The 14,141-nt window shown below is 66.6% G+C and overlaps 1 protein-coding gene across 1 annotated transcript; it reads left to right on the top strand.

The window, feature by feature from the left end:
* Window positions 1–299: 299 nt before the first annotated feature.
* On the top strand, window positions 300–14,141 carry RABL6 (RAB, member RAS oncogene family like 6). Its single transcript, XM_041004658.1, has 15 exons — window positions 300–550; window positions 5,763–5,897; window positions 5,978–6,025; window positions 7,383–7,435; window positions 7,888–7,979; window positions 8,467–8,607; window positions 8,761–8,866; window positions 10,204–10,307; window positions 11,948–12,264; window positions 12,354–12,501; window positions 12,744–12,956; window positions 13,031–13,217; window positions 13,294–13,462; window positions 13,639–13,697; window positions 13,771–14,141. Exons 1-15 carry the CDS (start codon window positions 421–423, stop codon window positions 13,942–13,944), a joined length of 2,076 nt encoding a protein of 691 aa, XP_040860592.1. The 5' UTR covers window positions 300–420; the 3' UTR covers window positions 13,945–14,141.

Raw genomic sequence — 14,141 nt, 5'->3', positions numbered from 1 at the left:
TCCAGGATGCAGGGCCAGGGCGGCTGGGGGTGGACACAGGCACCGCGCATGCGCCCTGCCCCCCCCCGCGCGCGCCCGTAGCCAAGATGGCGGCGCCTGCGTGCCCCGCCCCTCGCGGCGCCCCGCCCCGCGCCTGCGTGCCCCGCCCCCGGCCCCTCGCGGCGCCCCGCCCCGCGCCTGCGTGCCCCGCCCCGCGCCTGCGTGCCCCGCCCCCGGCTCGCGCGGCGCCCGTAGCCAAGATGGCGGCGCCTGCGTGTGGCGGGCGGCCGCACCGGGCCCCGCAGTGGCGCGGTAGCCGCTGAGGATCCGCCGTCGGCCCCGGGCCTCGGGCGGGGCTCCGCCGCCGGGACATGGTGCGCGTCCCGTCTCGCCGCCGCTGAGCTCGCGGGCCGCGCAGGCCTGGCCACGCCGCGCGGAAAGATGTTCTCCGCCCTCAGGAAACTCGTGGGGTCCGAGCAGGCCCCGGGCCGGGACAAACACATCCCCGCGGGGCTGCAGTCCATGAACCAGGCGCTGCAGCGGCGCTTCGCCAAGGGGGTGCAGTATAACAGTGAGTGCGCGGCCGGGTTGGGGGTCCGGGTGAGGGGTGGGTGCCCTGGATCGGGGTAAGGGGTCGGGGTGAGCGCCCTGGAACGGGGTAAGGGGTCGGGGTGAGTGCCCCTGGTCATTTAAGTGCCCCAGGGGGGTCGGGGTGAGTGTCCCAGGGGGGTCGGGGTGAGCGCCCGGGATCGCCCGGGGTCGGGATGAGGGGTGCATGAGCACCCCGGGTTGGGGTGAGCATTCTGGGGGCGGTGCTGGTGCGGGGAGCGTGCCTTGTCCTGCACCCCCCCGCAGGCGCAGTGGCCACTGTGCCATGCACCCCGTGTTCCCTCCCTGATAAATTATGTACCTGTGCCCGCTGACCTCTTTTCGGTGTTTCCGATGCCCTCTGCCCCTTGCTGGCCTGCACGTGACGCTGGACCCTCGGGCACTCGTGCGTCCCGGGGCACCAGCTGTTTAGGGTGCACGTGTGTTGGCATCCTGTATGCCTGCACCTCCCTGCCCAGGTGGTGGGAACTATCCCGGTCCTTGGCAGGTGGCCCCTGGAGCCCAAGGGACAGCGAAGGCCAGCGGAGACAGGACTTGCGCCTTGCTGTCTTGGAATGATGGGCAGCTTTGAAACTCTGATCTGTTGATGGGGTGGAAAGTGTGTGTAGGTGAGGGTTTCTTTATTTTCATGTGGAAGGCAGATTTTAGAGAGGGAAGAGAATGCGGAGAGAACTTCATCTGTTGGTTCACTCCCCAGGCATCCGATCTGGAGCCAGGAGCCAGAACTTCTTCCAGGTCTCCCAGGAGGGTGCAGGGGCCCAAGCACACAGGCACATCAGCAGGGAGCTGGTCAGGACTTGAACCGGTGTCCGCATGGGATGCTGGTGCAGCGGCTGGAGGCTTGGCGTGCGGGGCACGACCATCCCCTGAACCTTACGGCAGTGGCGGGGAGGGGGGTGTGCGGAGCACTGGTTGGGCCAACCTTAATGTGATGCCATCCCGGGCGCAGGTGCCATATGGGTAACACCCCAAGTGTGGAGCTGCGTCCTGGGTGGGGTGCCCCTCGTGCCATGTGGACATCTCCTGGTGGGGTAGGGGCTGGTTTCCCCTGACCACTGGCTCAGGGAGGACCCAGCAGAAGGCGGACGGAGGTGTGGCAGTGTCCACCACCACACCACAGGAGCGTGCCTGAAGTGGGGACAGGGCCTCTCTTAGGGAGGTCGTCACCAAACGCTGCCAGGAGCAGCAGTGGGACCTCAAGGGTGCACAGGGTGGGGGAGGCTGCCCTCACTGTCCCTCCCCCACCCAGGGCAATCACGCTTCCTTTTCCACAGTTTGCAAATATTTGTTGAATGTTTGGGCAGAAGCACAGTGAGTGAGGTGACAGCCAGTGTGGGAGCTGGCAGGGCCAAGGGCTTAGGTGCAGGGCGGTGGGGCTGGGGACCCCAGGGCCAAGACCCTTAGGTATGCGAGTTCTGGTGGGGACTGTGGGGGTGCGGGCCCTGCTGGCTGAGCAGCTGCTAAACGCGCCTTCCCCACAGTGACAGCAAAGGTGACCAGCTGAAGGAAAGGAGGGCCTGTCAGCTGGCAGGGACACACAAGGGCTGCGTTCTGACAGCCGGTGCTAGGGGAACAGGCCACAAGCTCAGAGAGAGAGGGTGGTTAGCCAGGGTCTGCCTGGCAGGGACCTGGTGCACACGCAGGGGAGGCAGTGAGCATGGTGAGCCGTATGCAGCTGTACACAGCCCAGCAGCCAGGAGAGCTGGGGGAGAGTTCTGTACCAGGATGCCGGAGCTGTAGCAGCTGGCTTAGCTCTGGGGTGCCCTGGGGCAGCGGGGGGGGGGGGGGGGGGGGGGGGGAGCAGGGCCCTGGGAGTGGGGGTGCCCTGGGGCAGTGGGGGGGGGGCGGGGAGCAGGGCCCTGGGAGTGGGGGGTGCCCTGGGGCAGCGGGGATGCGGGCAGGACCCTGGGAGTGGGGTGCACTGGGGTGGGGGGGGTGCCCTGGGGCAGTGGGGGGGGGCGGGGAGCAGGGCCCTGGGAGTGGGGTGCCTGGGGTGGGGGGGGTGCCCTGGGGCAGCGGGGGGGGGGGAGCGGGAGCAGGGCCCTGGGAGTGGGGTGTGCTGGGGGGGACGGGAGCAGGGCCCTGGGAGTGGGTGTGCTGGGGGGGGCGGGAGCAGGGCCCTGGGAGTGGGGTGTGCTGGGGGGGGGACGGGAGCAGGGCCCTGGGAGTGGGTGGGGTGCCCTGGGGCAGCGGGGATGCGGGCAGGACCCTGGAGTGGGGTGTGCTCCCAGGAGAGAGGTTCCGCACGCCTGTGACGCCTGCAGTTGCCCTGGACAGCCTGGCACAGCCTGTGATAGCGCCCCCCCAGAGCACAGCCTGACTGGGGAGCCGCCTACTCCCAGGCAGGAGGCAGCATCGGAGGGATGCAGCATCCCGGCTGCCCCAGGGCTTGGGGGGCAGGCTCAGTGCGCAGCGCCTGGCAGGTGGGGGTGAGCTCTGCAGAGGTTCAAGGGGTGAACCCCAAGACAGGTTCTGTTTTCCCCCACTTGAATAGTTCCAGCAGGAAATGCTTGCACTGGGACCAGCAAGCTAGAACAGAATTCATCAGCTCGGTATAGGGACACGTTTGTCGGTTGCAACAAACCCCAAGCCTGTCTGGTGAGGGCCGCGGGGAAAATGGGGTGCAGGGGCGTGGGCTGCCGCTGGGCAGCAGAGGAACAGCAGCCCTGGCCGGCAGTGAGCATTTGCTGGGTGGGCGTGTAGGGTGCCCCCCGGAGTGTTGGCACCAGCCGGTGTCCCAGTCCCTGGTGAGACTGACGGATCCGAGCGGACAGGGTGGGCCTTGCTGGAAGCAGAGAATGCTTGGAGGGTATGGCCGAGGACTGTGGGGCCACGGGGGCTCACTGCCCGTGAGCATTCACAGAGCGGCCAGTGTCCCTCCACCGGGAGAGGGTGGCAGAGGCCGCCTTGGCACCGGGCAGCCCAGACATGGTCCCTGACATAGGTGGGCTGTCATGTGCCACAAGTGCAGGACAATTGCCCACTCAGCTCTGGGGACAGTTTGACAGCTCAGCTGGCTGAAAACCCCCACCTCCAAATGGACATCGGTTCTGCTCCCTGCTGTGGCCTGGGAAAGCAGTGGAGGACGGCCCAGGGCCTTGGGACCTGCACCCGCGTGGGAGACCCGGAAGAGCTCCTGCTGTGGATTGCTCGGCTCTGACAGTTGCAGCATTTGCTAAGCAAACCTGCAGGTGGAAGCTCTTTTCTTTCTGTAAATCTGCCTTTCCAATAAAAATCTTTTAAAAAAAGAAAAACATGTTTACAGTTCTAGAACTAGAAGCTGCACATTTGCAGCGTGGGAGGGCCCAGCCAATGGGGAGGAAGGGTCCCCTGGCTCCGGCTGCCCCCCAACATGCTGTCCAGGCAGTACTGACAGGAGCCCCTGTTGGAGGGCAGCGGACAAGGGTGGGGCAGGAGAGCTGTCCCAGAAGTGACCAGCTCCTCACCATGTGCTGGCCCTCCCTGCTCCAGCACCCAGCTCCCCGCAAATGGCATGGACGGTGGAGTGGGGCTCATTCTAGGTGTCCCCCATGGGGACCTGGATGGGAAGTAAAGCTGCCGTCTGCCGCCGCGGTCCCGGGTGCATCAGCAGGGACCGGGACTTGAACCAGTGCTTGTATGGGATGTTTCTAAACTGCCTTGGAGCAAGGCTGGCTGGCGGTGGATGCACAGGACGCGGGCAGAAAGGCCGGGTGCAACCTTGCTCCCGGGGAAGAGAATGAAGGGGCAGTGGCCGCCTGGGCAGCCCTGGGCCCCTGTGATGGACACGGTGTAGAATTGCTAACCTGTGGCTGGCGTCACTGTATGGTGCCAGTTCTAACCCCGGTGCTCCACTTCTGATCAGACTTCTGGGAGAGACGGTAGACAAGCTCCCTGGGTGTAGACGATCCAGATCCCACGTCCCAGCTGCTCCACTTCCCATCCAGCTCCTGCTGATACGCCGGAACAAGCGGGGGTGGCCCAAGCGCGGGAGCCCCTGCACATTCGCGGGCGACCGGAAGAAAGGAGTGGACCTGCAGGTGGCAGGGTCCTCTGTTGTCTTGCCTTTTCTGTATAGCTGCTTTTCTGCCTTCCTCATAAAAACAAATACGTCTTTTTTTCCCCAAGATTTATTAGTTTATTATTATTGGAAAGGCAGATTTACAGAGAAAGATTTCCATGTGCTGGTTCACTCCTGAAGTAGCCACAATAGCCGGAGCTGAGCCAGCCAGGAGCCAGGAGCCTTTGCTGGGTCTCCCACGTGGGTGTGTATTCCCAAGGCTAGTAGCAAGGCGAGGATTTAGACACTGAGCCATTGCGCCGGGACCAATAAATAAATCTATAAACAAACAAAAAACCCCTTGGGTACATAGAAGATCAGAAGCAGTCGGGGAAGGGTGTTCCAGATGTGCACCTTGGCGCCTGGACGAGCTGGTTAGAGCAGCTCCACACACCTGGAGGCCAGCCTCACCCCCAGCCCGTGATGGGCCTGGGCAGCTGCACCAGACAGGAAGCACGTCCAATCCCACGTGGAGCTCAGGCGGGCGCATACGTCTCGTGTGGCCCCTGCCCCAGTCCCTGAGACCAGAGGATATCAGGCGTCCACCCTTGGTTTGCTTGTGCAGCTGACCCCGGGTCCACGCACGGGCTGGGGCGGGGTCCGTGGGAAGACGGGGCGTCTGCACAGGGACCCTGCACCCAGACCTGTCGGTGACCCTGCCACACCATGCCGTGTCCCGAGACCACCTGCGGGAGAGGGAAGGGAGGGGGCTTCAGCTGGCTCACTGCCTTCCCACAAGTCTGAGGTTCCACTGCGGTAGGTGGGAAGTGCGCCTAGCGTCTACACAGCCTGTGGGACCACCGGCCACTGTGCCCCCACCCTCCCAGGGCAGCCAGTCTCGTCCACACAGCCTGTGGGACCACCCAGCCACTGTGCCCCCACACCTCTCACCTGCTCTGAGGTACCTCCCATGTTTGCCTACCCCCCGTGCCCCCAGTCACTGGAGCACCCCGTCCTCCAGCTGTGCAGCGCGCCCTGCAGCCCGTGAGCCCCTGCCTGTGAACACTGGGCCCGGGGCAGCACCCCAGCCTGGAGTCTCCTGACCGCTCTGGCCTCCCTGCTTTCTTGGCTGTGGGTGCGGCGGGCACTGCTGTTCCTATGCTGCGTTTTGACCACCTGCCCTCTCTGGTTGCAGTGAAAATAGTGATCCGGGGGGACAGGAACACGGGCAAGACGGCTCTGTGGCACCGGCTCCAGGGCAAGCAGTTTGTGGAGGAGTACATCCCCACGCAGGAGATCCAGGTCACCAGTATCCACTGGAGCTACAAGGGTGAGCCCCTGGCCTGTGGGCATCCAGCAGGGCTGTGCCCCCAATTCATGCCTGGACTCATCTTGGGGTTCCCGTTTCAGCCACTGACGACATTGTGAAGGTCGAAGTCTGGGACGTGGTTGACAAAGGTAAGGGCATCCACCCCTGGTCTGCTGCCCACTGCCTGGGGCCATACCCCTCGCAGTGTGCCCCGTCCTCCCACCTGGGGCCACACCCTCCCTGCTGGAACTTTCTGCTGGACCCCTGTCACTTGGACTCCATCCACCTGGCTGCCATTGCCAAGTGCAGTTCAGGGCCAACAGTTCCCCACCTGTCATCCCCAAGTGTGGGAGCCATGCCCCTGGGCAGGGCAGGAGCCATGGGGCTGAGGGTGCTGGGCACCTCAAGGTGGACAAGGGCTCTTTGGCAACCCCTCCTCCCACCCTGTACTACTGCTGGCAGTTCTTGATGCCTGCCAGCCTGGCAGAACACCCCTCCTCTCCCAAATTGTTCTCTAGTGCTGAGACAGCCCTGAGCTAGCCCTGCCAGGCAGGGTGGGTGCAGGCCCCTCGCCCTCGCATGCAGGCCACACCCACAGGGGGCCGGTGCTTGCGGGCGCAGGAACCTGGGGCTGTGGGGTCAGAGGGCACGGCTGGGGGTGGGAGTGGGAGCGTCCAGGGTGCTCCAGCTCAGCTTCTGCTGAGTGGATGACACGGTGCCTGGGTTCTGTATCTCCCTGGGCGTTGTGCACCCCGGGGGTCCACCTCGGGTGCTCTGGGGTGAGCTGTTCCTTTCTGCCTGCTGGTGTCCGCCCCCTTGGTCTCTCTTTGTGACACAGGGGCAGGCTGGGGTAGTTCTCAGTGCCCCTCTGCCAGCCTGCGGTGTGTGCCCCAGGCAGCCTAGGTCCCTTGCCACCCTGAAGGAGGGCTCCCACCCCCCACCCCACTCACTGCCTTTCCCTGGGACTGGGCCCTTTGGCCCACAGGGACCACATCTCTGCTTGCTGGGCCGCCACACACACAGGACATGCGGTTGGACCCAAGTCTGGGAACAGGGCCGTCCAGCCAGGGGCCCTGGGGCGCTCTGCTTCCCGGCCTTGCCTGGTGTGGCCCCTGAGGACAGAGTCCCCCAGGCCGCCCTCACAGCCTGCGGCACAGCAGGCTGGACCCATGTCCGTCCGGGTGGGACCTTTCCGACTTGTCCCCGACGTGCAGCCGGGAGGCCTTGAGGTGGGCGGGCTGACCGCGCACCGAGGACGCACCCCGCTGTGTTCCCAAGGGTGGCGTGATGGCAGAGCTTGTGAGCTCCATGTTCAGAAGTTTCTGGAAGAGCAGTTCTTGTGGCATGCGAGGTGGGGGCCCTGGATGCCTCATTCTGTTCCCCCCCCACCCCGTCAGTGGGCACGATGGCCCTGAAGGCGGCTGGCAGGTCCCTGGGCGCAGGGGGCCGCGGGGGGCCCTTCCCTTCAGCCCAGCGAATCCACCCATATTTTCTGTCTTTACGAAGGAAAATGCAAAAAACGTGGCGACGGCTTGAAGGTGGAGAACGACCCACAGGAGGTGAGCCAGGGCGGGCGGCAGGCAGCGGGGCAGCCACACACGGCTGCCGGGGCTTGTGCTGGGCTTGTAGTAGGGGAGGACCCGGCAGCCACTCCCAGGTCACCAGCCCACGACCGTTGGGAGAGGCAGTCAGGAGACGCCCGCATGCTGCGCGGCCTGCAGCCAGAGGACACGGCCACGAGCGCCGGGAGCCTCAGCTTTGCTTTGACTGCAGTCCCCCGACTGCTCCCCACTCTTCCTTTAGGGCCAAGCCAGTGTGTGGGCTGTAGAACATTCTGGAACATGTGTCAGGCCGGGTCTGCGCTCAGCCCACCCCTCGTGGGGGCCTGGGATTCACACAGTAGGGTCATCCTACAACATACAACAGAGTGTTGGAACGTCTCGCAGTGTCTGTAGCGGCCCCGGCCACCCCTCCCGGCGCTGGGGCTGAGGCCTGTTCCCTCCGTCTGCAGGTGGAAGCAGAGATGGCCCTGGACGCCGAGTTCCTGGACGTGTACAAGAACTGCAACGGCGTGGTCATGATGTTTGACATTACCAAGCAGTGGTAGGAGGAGGGTGGGAGACCCCGCGGGACGGGGCTCACAGACGGGCGGGGTACAGGGACACGGCCCACGGCAGGGAGGGGTGGGAGACCCCGCGGGACGGGGCTCACAGACGGGCGGTGTGGGAGGGCTGCGGGGACACGGCCCAGGCAGGGAGGGTTGGGAGACCCCGCGGGACGGGGCTCACAGACGGGCGGTGTGGGAGGGCTGCGGGGACACGGCCCACGGCAGGGAGGGGTGGGAGACCCCGCGGGACGGGGCTCACAGACGGGCGGGGTGGGAGGGCTGTGGGGACACGGCCCAGGCAGGGAGGGGTGGGAGACCCCAGGCACAGGTGCACGGGCAGTGCGGGGACCAGAGTCTTCTTGTGCCACCAGCACACAGGGGGGCGGGCGTCAGGGCTGGGCAGTGCAAGCAGTGGACGGGTGCATGGTAGGCCAGGCAGGGCTTCGGGGTGCAGCCTTGCCATGTTCCTTCTGCCGCCCCCAGGACCTTTAACTACATCCTGCGGGAGCTGCCCAAAGTGCCCAGCCACGTGCCCGTGTGTGTGCTTGGGAACTACCGTGACATGGGCGAGCACCGGGTCATCCTGCCCAGTGACGTGCGTGACTTCATCGACCGCCTGGACAGGTGCGTGAGGACACTGGGAGGGCAGCGGGGGACAGCCACCTGAGTCGGGGGACGGGGGCAGCTACAGACGGCCTGTGGTGACTCACTCCCATCCTCGAGTGATGCCTGGAGGGACAGCAGGTGGACAGTGGCCATGGCCTTGTCTTGGATCAGGCCCCCAGGCTCCTCCTACTTCCGTTACGCTGAGTCTTCCATGAAGAACAGCTTTGGTCTCAAGTACTTGCACAAGTTCTTCAACATCCCGTTCCTGCAGCTTCAGGTGGGTGTTGGGCGTGCTTCCCCCCACCCCAGAGCTCACCTGCTCATCCCAGTGCGTGCAGCATCTCACTGGTGGGCGTGGGGGTCCCAGTCCCACTGATGGGAACACGCAGACCCATGGCTCTGAGCCCACTATGTACCAGCCACTCATCAAGACAGCAGCTGCCCATCCCAGCCTTGTGCCCGCTGCCAGGCAGTTTCCTCTGGTTCACCAGAGTGGTGTGGGCCCTGTGCCCGGTTCACCAGGGTGGTGTGGGCCCTGCCCGGCCTCTCCGTCAAAGGAAATGACAGTTGGCCCGTGGTGGTCGCCGTGCCAAGGCCGTCCGTCTTATGTAGAGGCACTTACACATGGTTTGAAGTGTTCTTGTCCGAGGCTGGACGGGCAGCTGTGCACAGCCCCAGAGCTTTTCTCAGTTCCAGGGGACGGGACTCGCCAGACACAGGCAGTGTACAGGGCGGGAGAATGGGGGGGGGGTGCGCCAGGCAGGGTGCAGGGCAGGAAAATGGGGGGGCAGGCAGGGTGCAGGACAGGAGGACGGGGCGGGGGCAGGCAGGGCGGGAGTACGGGTGAACAGGCAGGGTGCAGGATGGAGGGGCAGGGTGCAGGGCGGGAGGATGGGGGAGCAGGCAGGGAGGGAGGACGGGGGAGCAGTCAGGGTGCAAGGCAGGAGAATGGGGGCAGGCAGGATGCAGGATGGAGGGGCAGGGTGCAACGCAGGAGAATGGGGGGGCAGGCAGGGTGCAGGACAGGAGGACGGGGGGAGCAGGCAGGGCGGGAGGACGGGTGAACAGGCAGGGTACAGGATGGAGGGGCAGGGTGCAGGGCGGGAGGATGGGGGGGCAGGGAGGGAGGACGGGGGAGCAGTCAGGGTGCAAGGCAGGAGAATGGGGGCAGGCAGGGTGCAGGATGGAGGGGCAGGGTGCAGGGCGGGAGGACGGGGGGGTGGTGGCCAGGCAGTGGACTGCCATCTGGGCAGTGCCTCACTGTACCCTGGGACTCCGGGTGTCACTGTAGCTGCTGCACTTCTGTCAGAACAACACCCAGATCCTACATCCCCCGGCAACGGGGTGACAGGGTGACAGACACCCTGCCCAGTGCTGTCCCCGTGGGGCCGAAGGCCCAGCCCATGTGGGGCCTCTGGTGTGAGGCTTCTGGTTGCCAGGCCCCAAGGAGCCACATACAGTGTGTCAGGCTGCTGTGAGCCTGGAGTCTGCCCCAGCTGTTGAGACAGAGCTAGCTCTGAAGTCCCAGTGGCACCGGCTGCCTGGCTCTCATGGGGCCTGCTGGGAGGGTGGCGAGGAGTGCCCACTCGGCCTCGGGGTCCACCTGTCCCACAGAGGGAGACGCTGTTGCGACAGCTGGAGACCAACCAGCTGGACACGGATGCAACGCTGGAGGAGCTGTCGGTACAGCAGGAGACTGAGGACCAGAACTACAGCATGTAGGTGGCGGGTCGCAGCTACGTTGGCCTTGGGCAGCGGGTGGTGGCGGGTCGCAGCTGCGTTGGCCTTGGGCAGCGGGTGGCCGCAGAGGGCCCGCGCACGGGCAGCCCGACAGGGAGAGCAGTGGGCGCTGGGTAAGAGGCCGATTATGTGACTTCCTCACCAGCGGGCTCCATCCAGAGCGAGCCGCAGACGCTGGTGCCCAGCACAGGTGGGGGGCACTGCCCTTTACCAAGAGGACTTGAAGTTCATGGAATTAAAAGGTAAAAGTCATGAACTTCCCCAGGGCCACACAGTGTTGTGGTGTAGCCAATAAAACTACCACATGTGAGCCCGGCATCGCACATGGGTCACGCATTGCGAGCCAGCCCGAGCAGACACCCCTGGGAAAGCAGCCAAGGATGGCCCGAGACCCCACCCCTGCCCCCACACGGGAGACCCCATGGCAGCGTGGGGAGTGAACCAGTGGGTGGAAGATCTGCCTCTGCCAGTGACTGACTTGGGAGTGGACGCTCATGGCAGCCCTGTGTCAGCCAGCAGCGAGCCGGCACGCTTGTCCCATGGGAGTCGGGGGGACAGCAGGCAGGGAGCGGCCCTAGGGCCAGGTGGGTTTCGGTTGCTGAAGCCATGCCAGCCAGGCCTGTCCAGCACTCTGCCCTGTAGGACTGCCTTCCGGACCCACCCGCCCTCGCCCCGCCCCAGGTGCCACAGTCATGGGCGGGGACAGGCAGGTCCTGCTGTGGCCTTGGCTCCAACCTGGCCAGGTCTGACTGGCCTCTGTTCCGCCCGGCGTGCCGATGACAGCTTGATCAGGTCCCCGCACAGTGGGGCTGACCATTGCAAGGTGGTGACCTTCAGCGTCTCCCCCTCCTGGGCTCCCCAGGGATGGTGAGCAACAGAGAGCTCTCCCACCCACTGGGTCACCCCCCACATGGCTGGGCTGGCCAGCAGCTCCGGCCTCGGCCAGGGGTGCAGGGCCCGGGCACCTGGGCCGTCCACTGCTTTCTCAGGCCAGACCCGGCTGAGCTTTAACAAGCTGGTGCGAGTTTGGTTTAGGTAGGAAGTTGTTGCTGCCATGCACGGTGTGTCTGTCACATTGGTCATAGACTTCTCAAAGCTCCTTCTATTTGGCCACAGCTGCCTTCCCGGACAGCCCGGCGCAAGGCAGGTGCCAGGAGGGCGGTGCTGGGGCACCACAGCCTTCGAGGCCTTGCCGGCAGGAGACCCCAACCATAACAGCTCCATTCCCACCCTCTGCCCAGTCAGGGGCCTGCGGACACCTGAGTGGCTACCCCTGTCAGTGGGGGCCCAAAGCTCAGCTCAGCCTGGTGTGGGCCCTTCCCAGGCAGGAAATCCATCCGCAGGGAGGCCAGCCTTACACACCCAGTGCCCTCGGGCCAGCGTGCCGTCACAGGCTAGAGACGCCTCGGCTGAGGCCCACGGGGCCCAGGGCGGCCCTGGCTGCTTCTCGGTGGGAGGGACTGAACAGGGCCAGTGCATGTCCACACCGGCCTCCCTCCCACGCTGGACACCTGGGTGGGTGCTGGAGGTGTCTCCTGGGGCCTCAGGGGGCTGTCCCTGGTCCCCCTGAGAGCAGACCTAGGGGGCATCCTTACTGAGCCCCCTTCCTGTCCTGCAGTTTCCTAGAGATGGCAGAGGCGCGACGCCGTGGCCACACGTCCCCAGGGGCCACCGCTGGGCAGAGCCCACCCCCAGGTTCCCAGTCGCCCGCTGGGCCCACGGGCACCTCATCTGTGGGCAGCTCTGGCTCCAGCACGCCCCAGTCAGCTCCTCAGCTGCCCCTGGGGGCGCCTCCCACTGGCCCCCCCCAGCCAGCCCCTGCAGCCCTCCAGGGATCTCTGCCCGCCCCCACGCATCCCCCCGCCCCACGGAGGAGCATCATCTCCCGCTGGTTCGGCACCTCGCCGGCCGCCGACGCAGCGCCCCCACCCCCAGGTAGGTGCTAGGAGCTGCCGCCAGCCCCGCCCGCTGTGGCTGCGGCCAGGGCCAGGGCGCTGGGGCAGCACTGGTGTCCCCGCCCACAGAGTCCACGCCCGCAGCTCCCCAGCACGTGCACAAGGTGGAGGACTTCGTTCCAGAGGACAGCCTGGACCGTGGCTTCCTGGAGGACACGGCCCCCCAAAAAGAGGAGAAGAGGGGTGGGGCTTCCGTTCCCCCACGCGACAGCGACAGGCAAGGGCAGGGCCAACCCGGACACCTACAGCCACGGGCAGGGACCCTGTGGGTAGGGAGGGGCAGCAGGCCATACCTGCCTATTGATCCCCCACATACTCTGACCTGGTGGCCCAGGGGTCCCCAGACTGGGCTCTGTGTCCCCCCAGGGCTCCCCTTGGTGTCCCTTCCTGCCCTGGCAGCCCGCAGGTGGGGCTCCAGATGGCCAGGGGACCCCAGTGACCCAACCCTTCTCCGGGCAGTGATGGCGAGGCTGTCGGAGGGAACCCCATGGTGGCCGGCTTCCAGGACGACGTGGACCCCGAGGATGGGCCTGGCAGAGTGCTGCCGCCCTCACGCCCAGTGCCCAGCAAGGACGTCAGCCTCTCCAGTGAGGATGAGGCGCCGGCCGCCGCCCTGCCCCTCAAAGTGGCCGGCCCTGCTGCCCCACGGGGCTCGGAGTCGGACCCCAGACGGTAGGGAGCTGGGGCCTGGGGGCAGGGGGACCGTGCCAGCCCGTGGGGAACCTGGCCTTCTCCCCGTCCCCAAGGGTCCACACCAAGGCGTCCCGGGTGGCGCCCGAGCCTGCACGCCCTGCGGAGGGCACCCCAGATGAGAAGGGGCGGGCGTCCTCCTCGGAGAGCGACCCCGAGGGCCCCATCGCTGCCCAGATGCTGTCCTTCGTCATGGACGACCCCGACTTCGAGAGCGGCGAGTCGGACACGCAGCGCCGGGCGGTGAGGCACGGGGCCAGCAGGCGCGAGGCGGTGTGGGCTGCCCAGGCTGCGGGACCTGACCCACCGCGTCTCCCAGGCCGAGTTCCCGGTGCGGGAGGACCTGTCGGACGCCAGCGACGAAGAGGAGGCTGCCCCGGGCCCCGTGCCGCCCCCCAGGGCCCCCGCACCCTTGAAGCTGCAGAACCACTCAGATCTCTTCGGGCTGGGGCTGGAGCCCGCAGACCCCCGGGGGAACAGCGACCAAGGTGGGCGTGCGCGCGGCTGGAGCCCGCAGACCCCCGGGGGCACAGTGACCAGGGTGGGCGTGCGCGGCTGGAGCCCGCAGACCCCCGGGGGCACAGTGACCAGGGTGGGGGTGCACGGCTGGAGCCCACAGGCCCGCCTGTCCCCAGGCCGGCTGGCAGCTGTGGTGTCCCCGCAGGCCGGGCCAGCAAGCCGCCCACCAAGGAGAAGAAGAAGAAGAAGCACCAGGGCCGCGAGGTAGGCCAGGCGGGGATGGGCGCGGGGCACACCCCTGGCCCCCGGAGCCGCTCCGAGCCCTCTGTCCCCGCAGGACGACGACAAGGCCGGCAAGAAGGGCAGGTCCAAGGGCAGGAGGGACGAGGGCCGCGAGGAGCGGCGGCGGCGGAAGAAGGAGAAGAAGGCGGCCGACGAGCTGGAGGCCTTCCTGGGGGGCGGCGCGCCCGGCGGGCGGCACCCCGGGGGCGGCGACTACGAGGAGCTGTAGCCCCGGGCCGCTGTGTGCCAGGCTGGGCCCCGCGGGGTGGGCAGCCCGCTGTGTACCAGGCTGGGCCCCGCGGGGTGGGCAGCTCCCCTGGCGATTCTCAGGGATGTGACTGTGGCCAGGACGGAGCCCGTTGCCGTTTACAGGGGAGGGGGCTGCCCGGCCCGTCCAGCATACTGTCCGGCTGCTCCCCAGGCGCG

This window comes from Ochotona curzoniae, unplaced genomic scaffold (assembly GCF_017591425.1).
Source record: "Ochotona curzoniae isolate NIBS_2020 unplaced genomic scaffold, NIBS_Ocur_1.0 scaffold_3208, whole genome shotgun sequence".
NCBI lineage: Eukaryota > Metazoa > Chordata > Mammalia > Lagomorpha > Ochotonidae > Ochotona > Ochotona curzoniae.
This window is presented reverse-complemented; position numbering and strand designations above follow the sequence as displayed.

Coding starts and splice junctions, on each gene's coding strand:
- RABL6 (XM_041004658.1), top strand. CDS start 421: ATGTTCTCCGCCCTCAGGAAACTCGTGGGGTCCGAGCAGGCCCCGGGC. Junction 6,026..7,382: donor CTGGGACGTGGTTGACAAAG/GTAAGGGCATCC, acceptor GTCTTTACGAAG/GAAAATGCAAAAAACGTGGC. Junction 12,265..12,353: donor CGCAGCGCCCCCACCCCCAG/GTAGGTGCTAGG, acceptor CCCCGCCCACAG/AGTCCACGCCCGCAGCTCCC.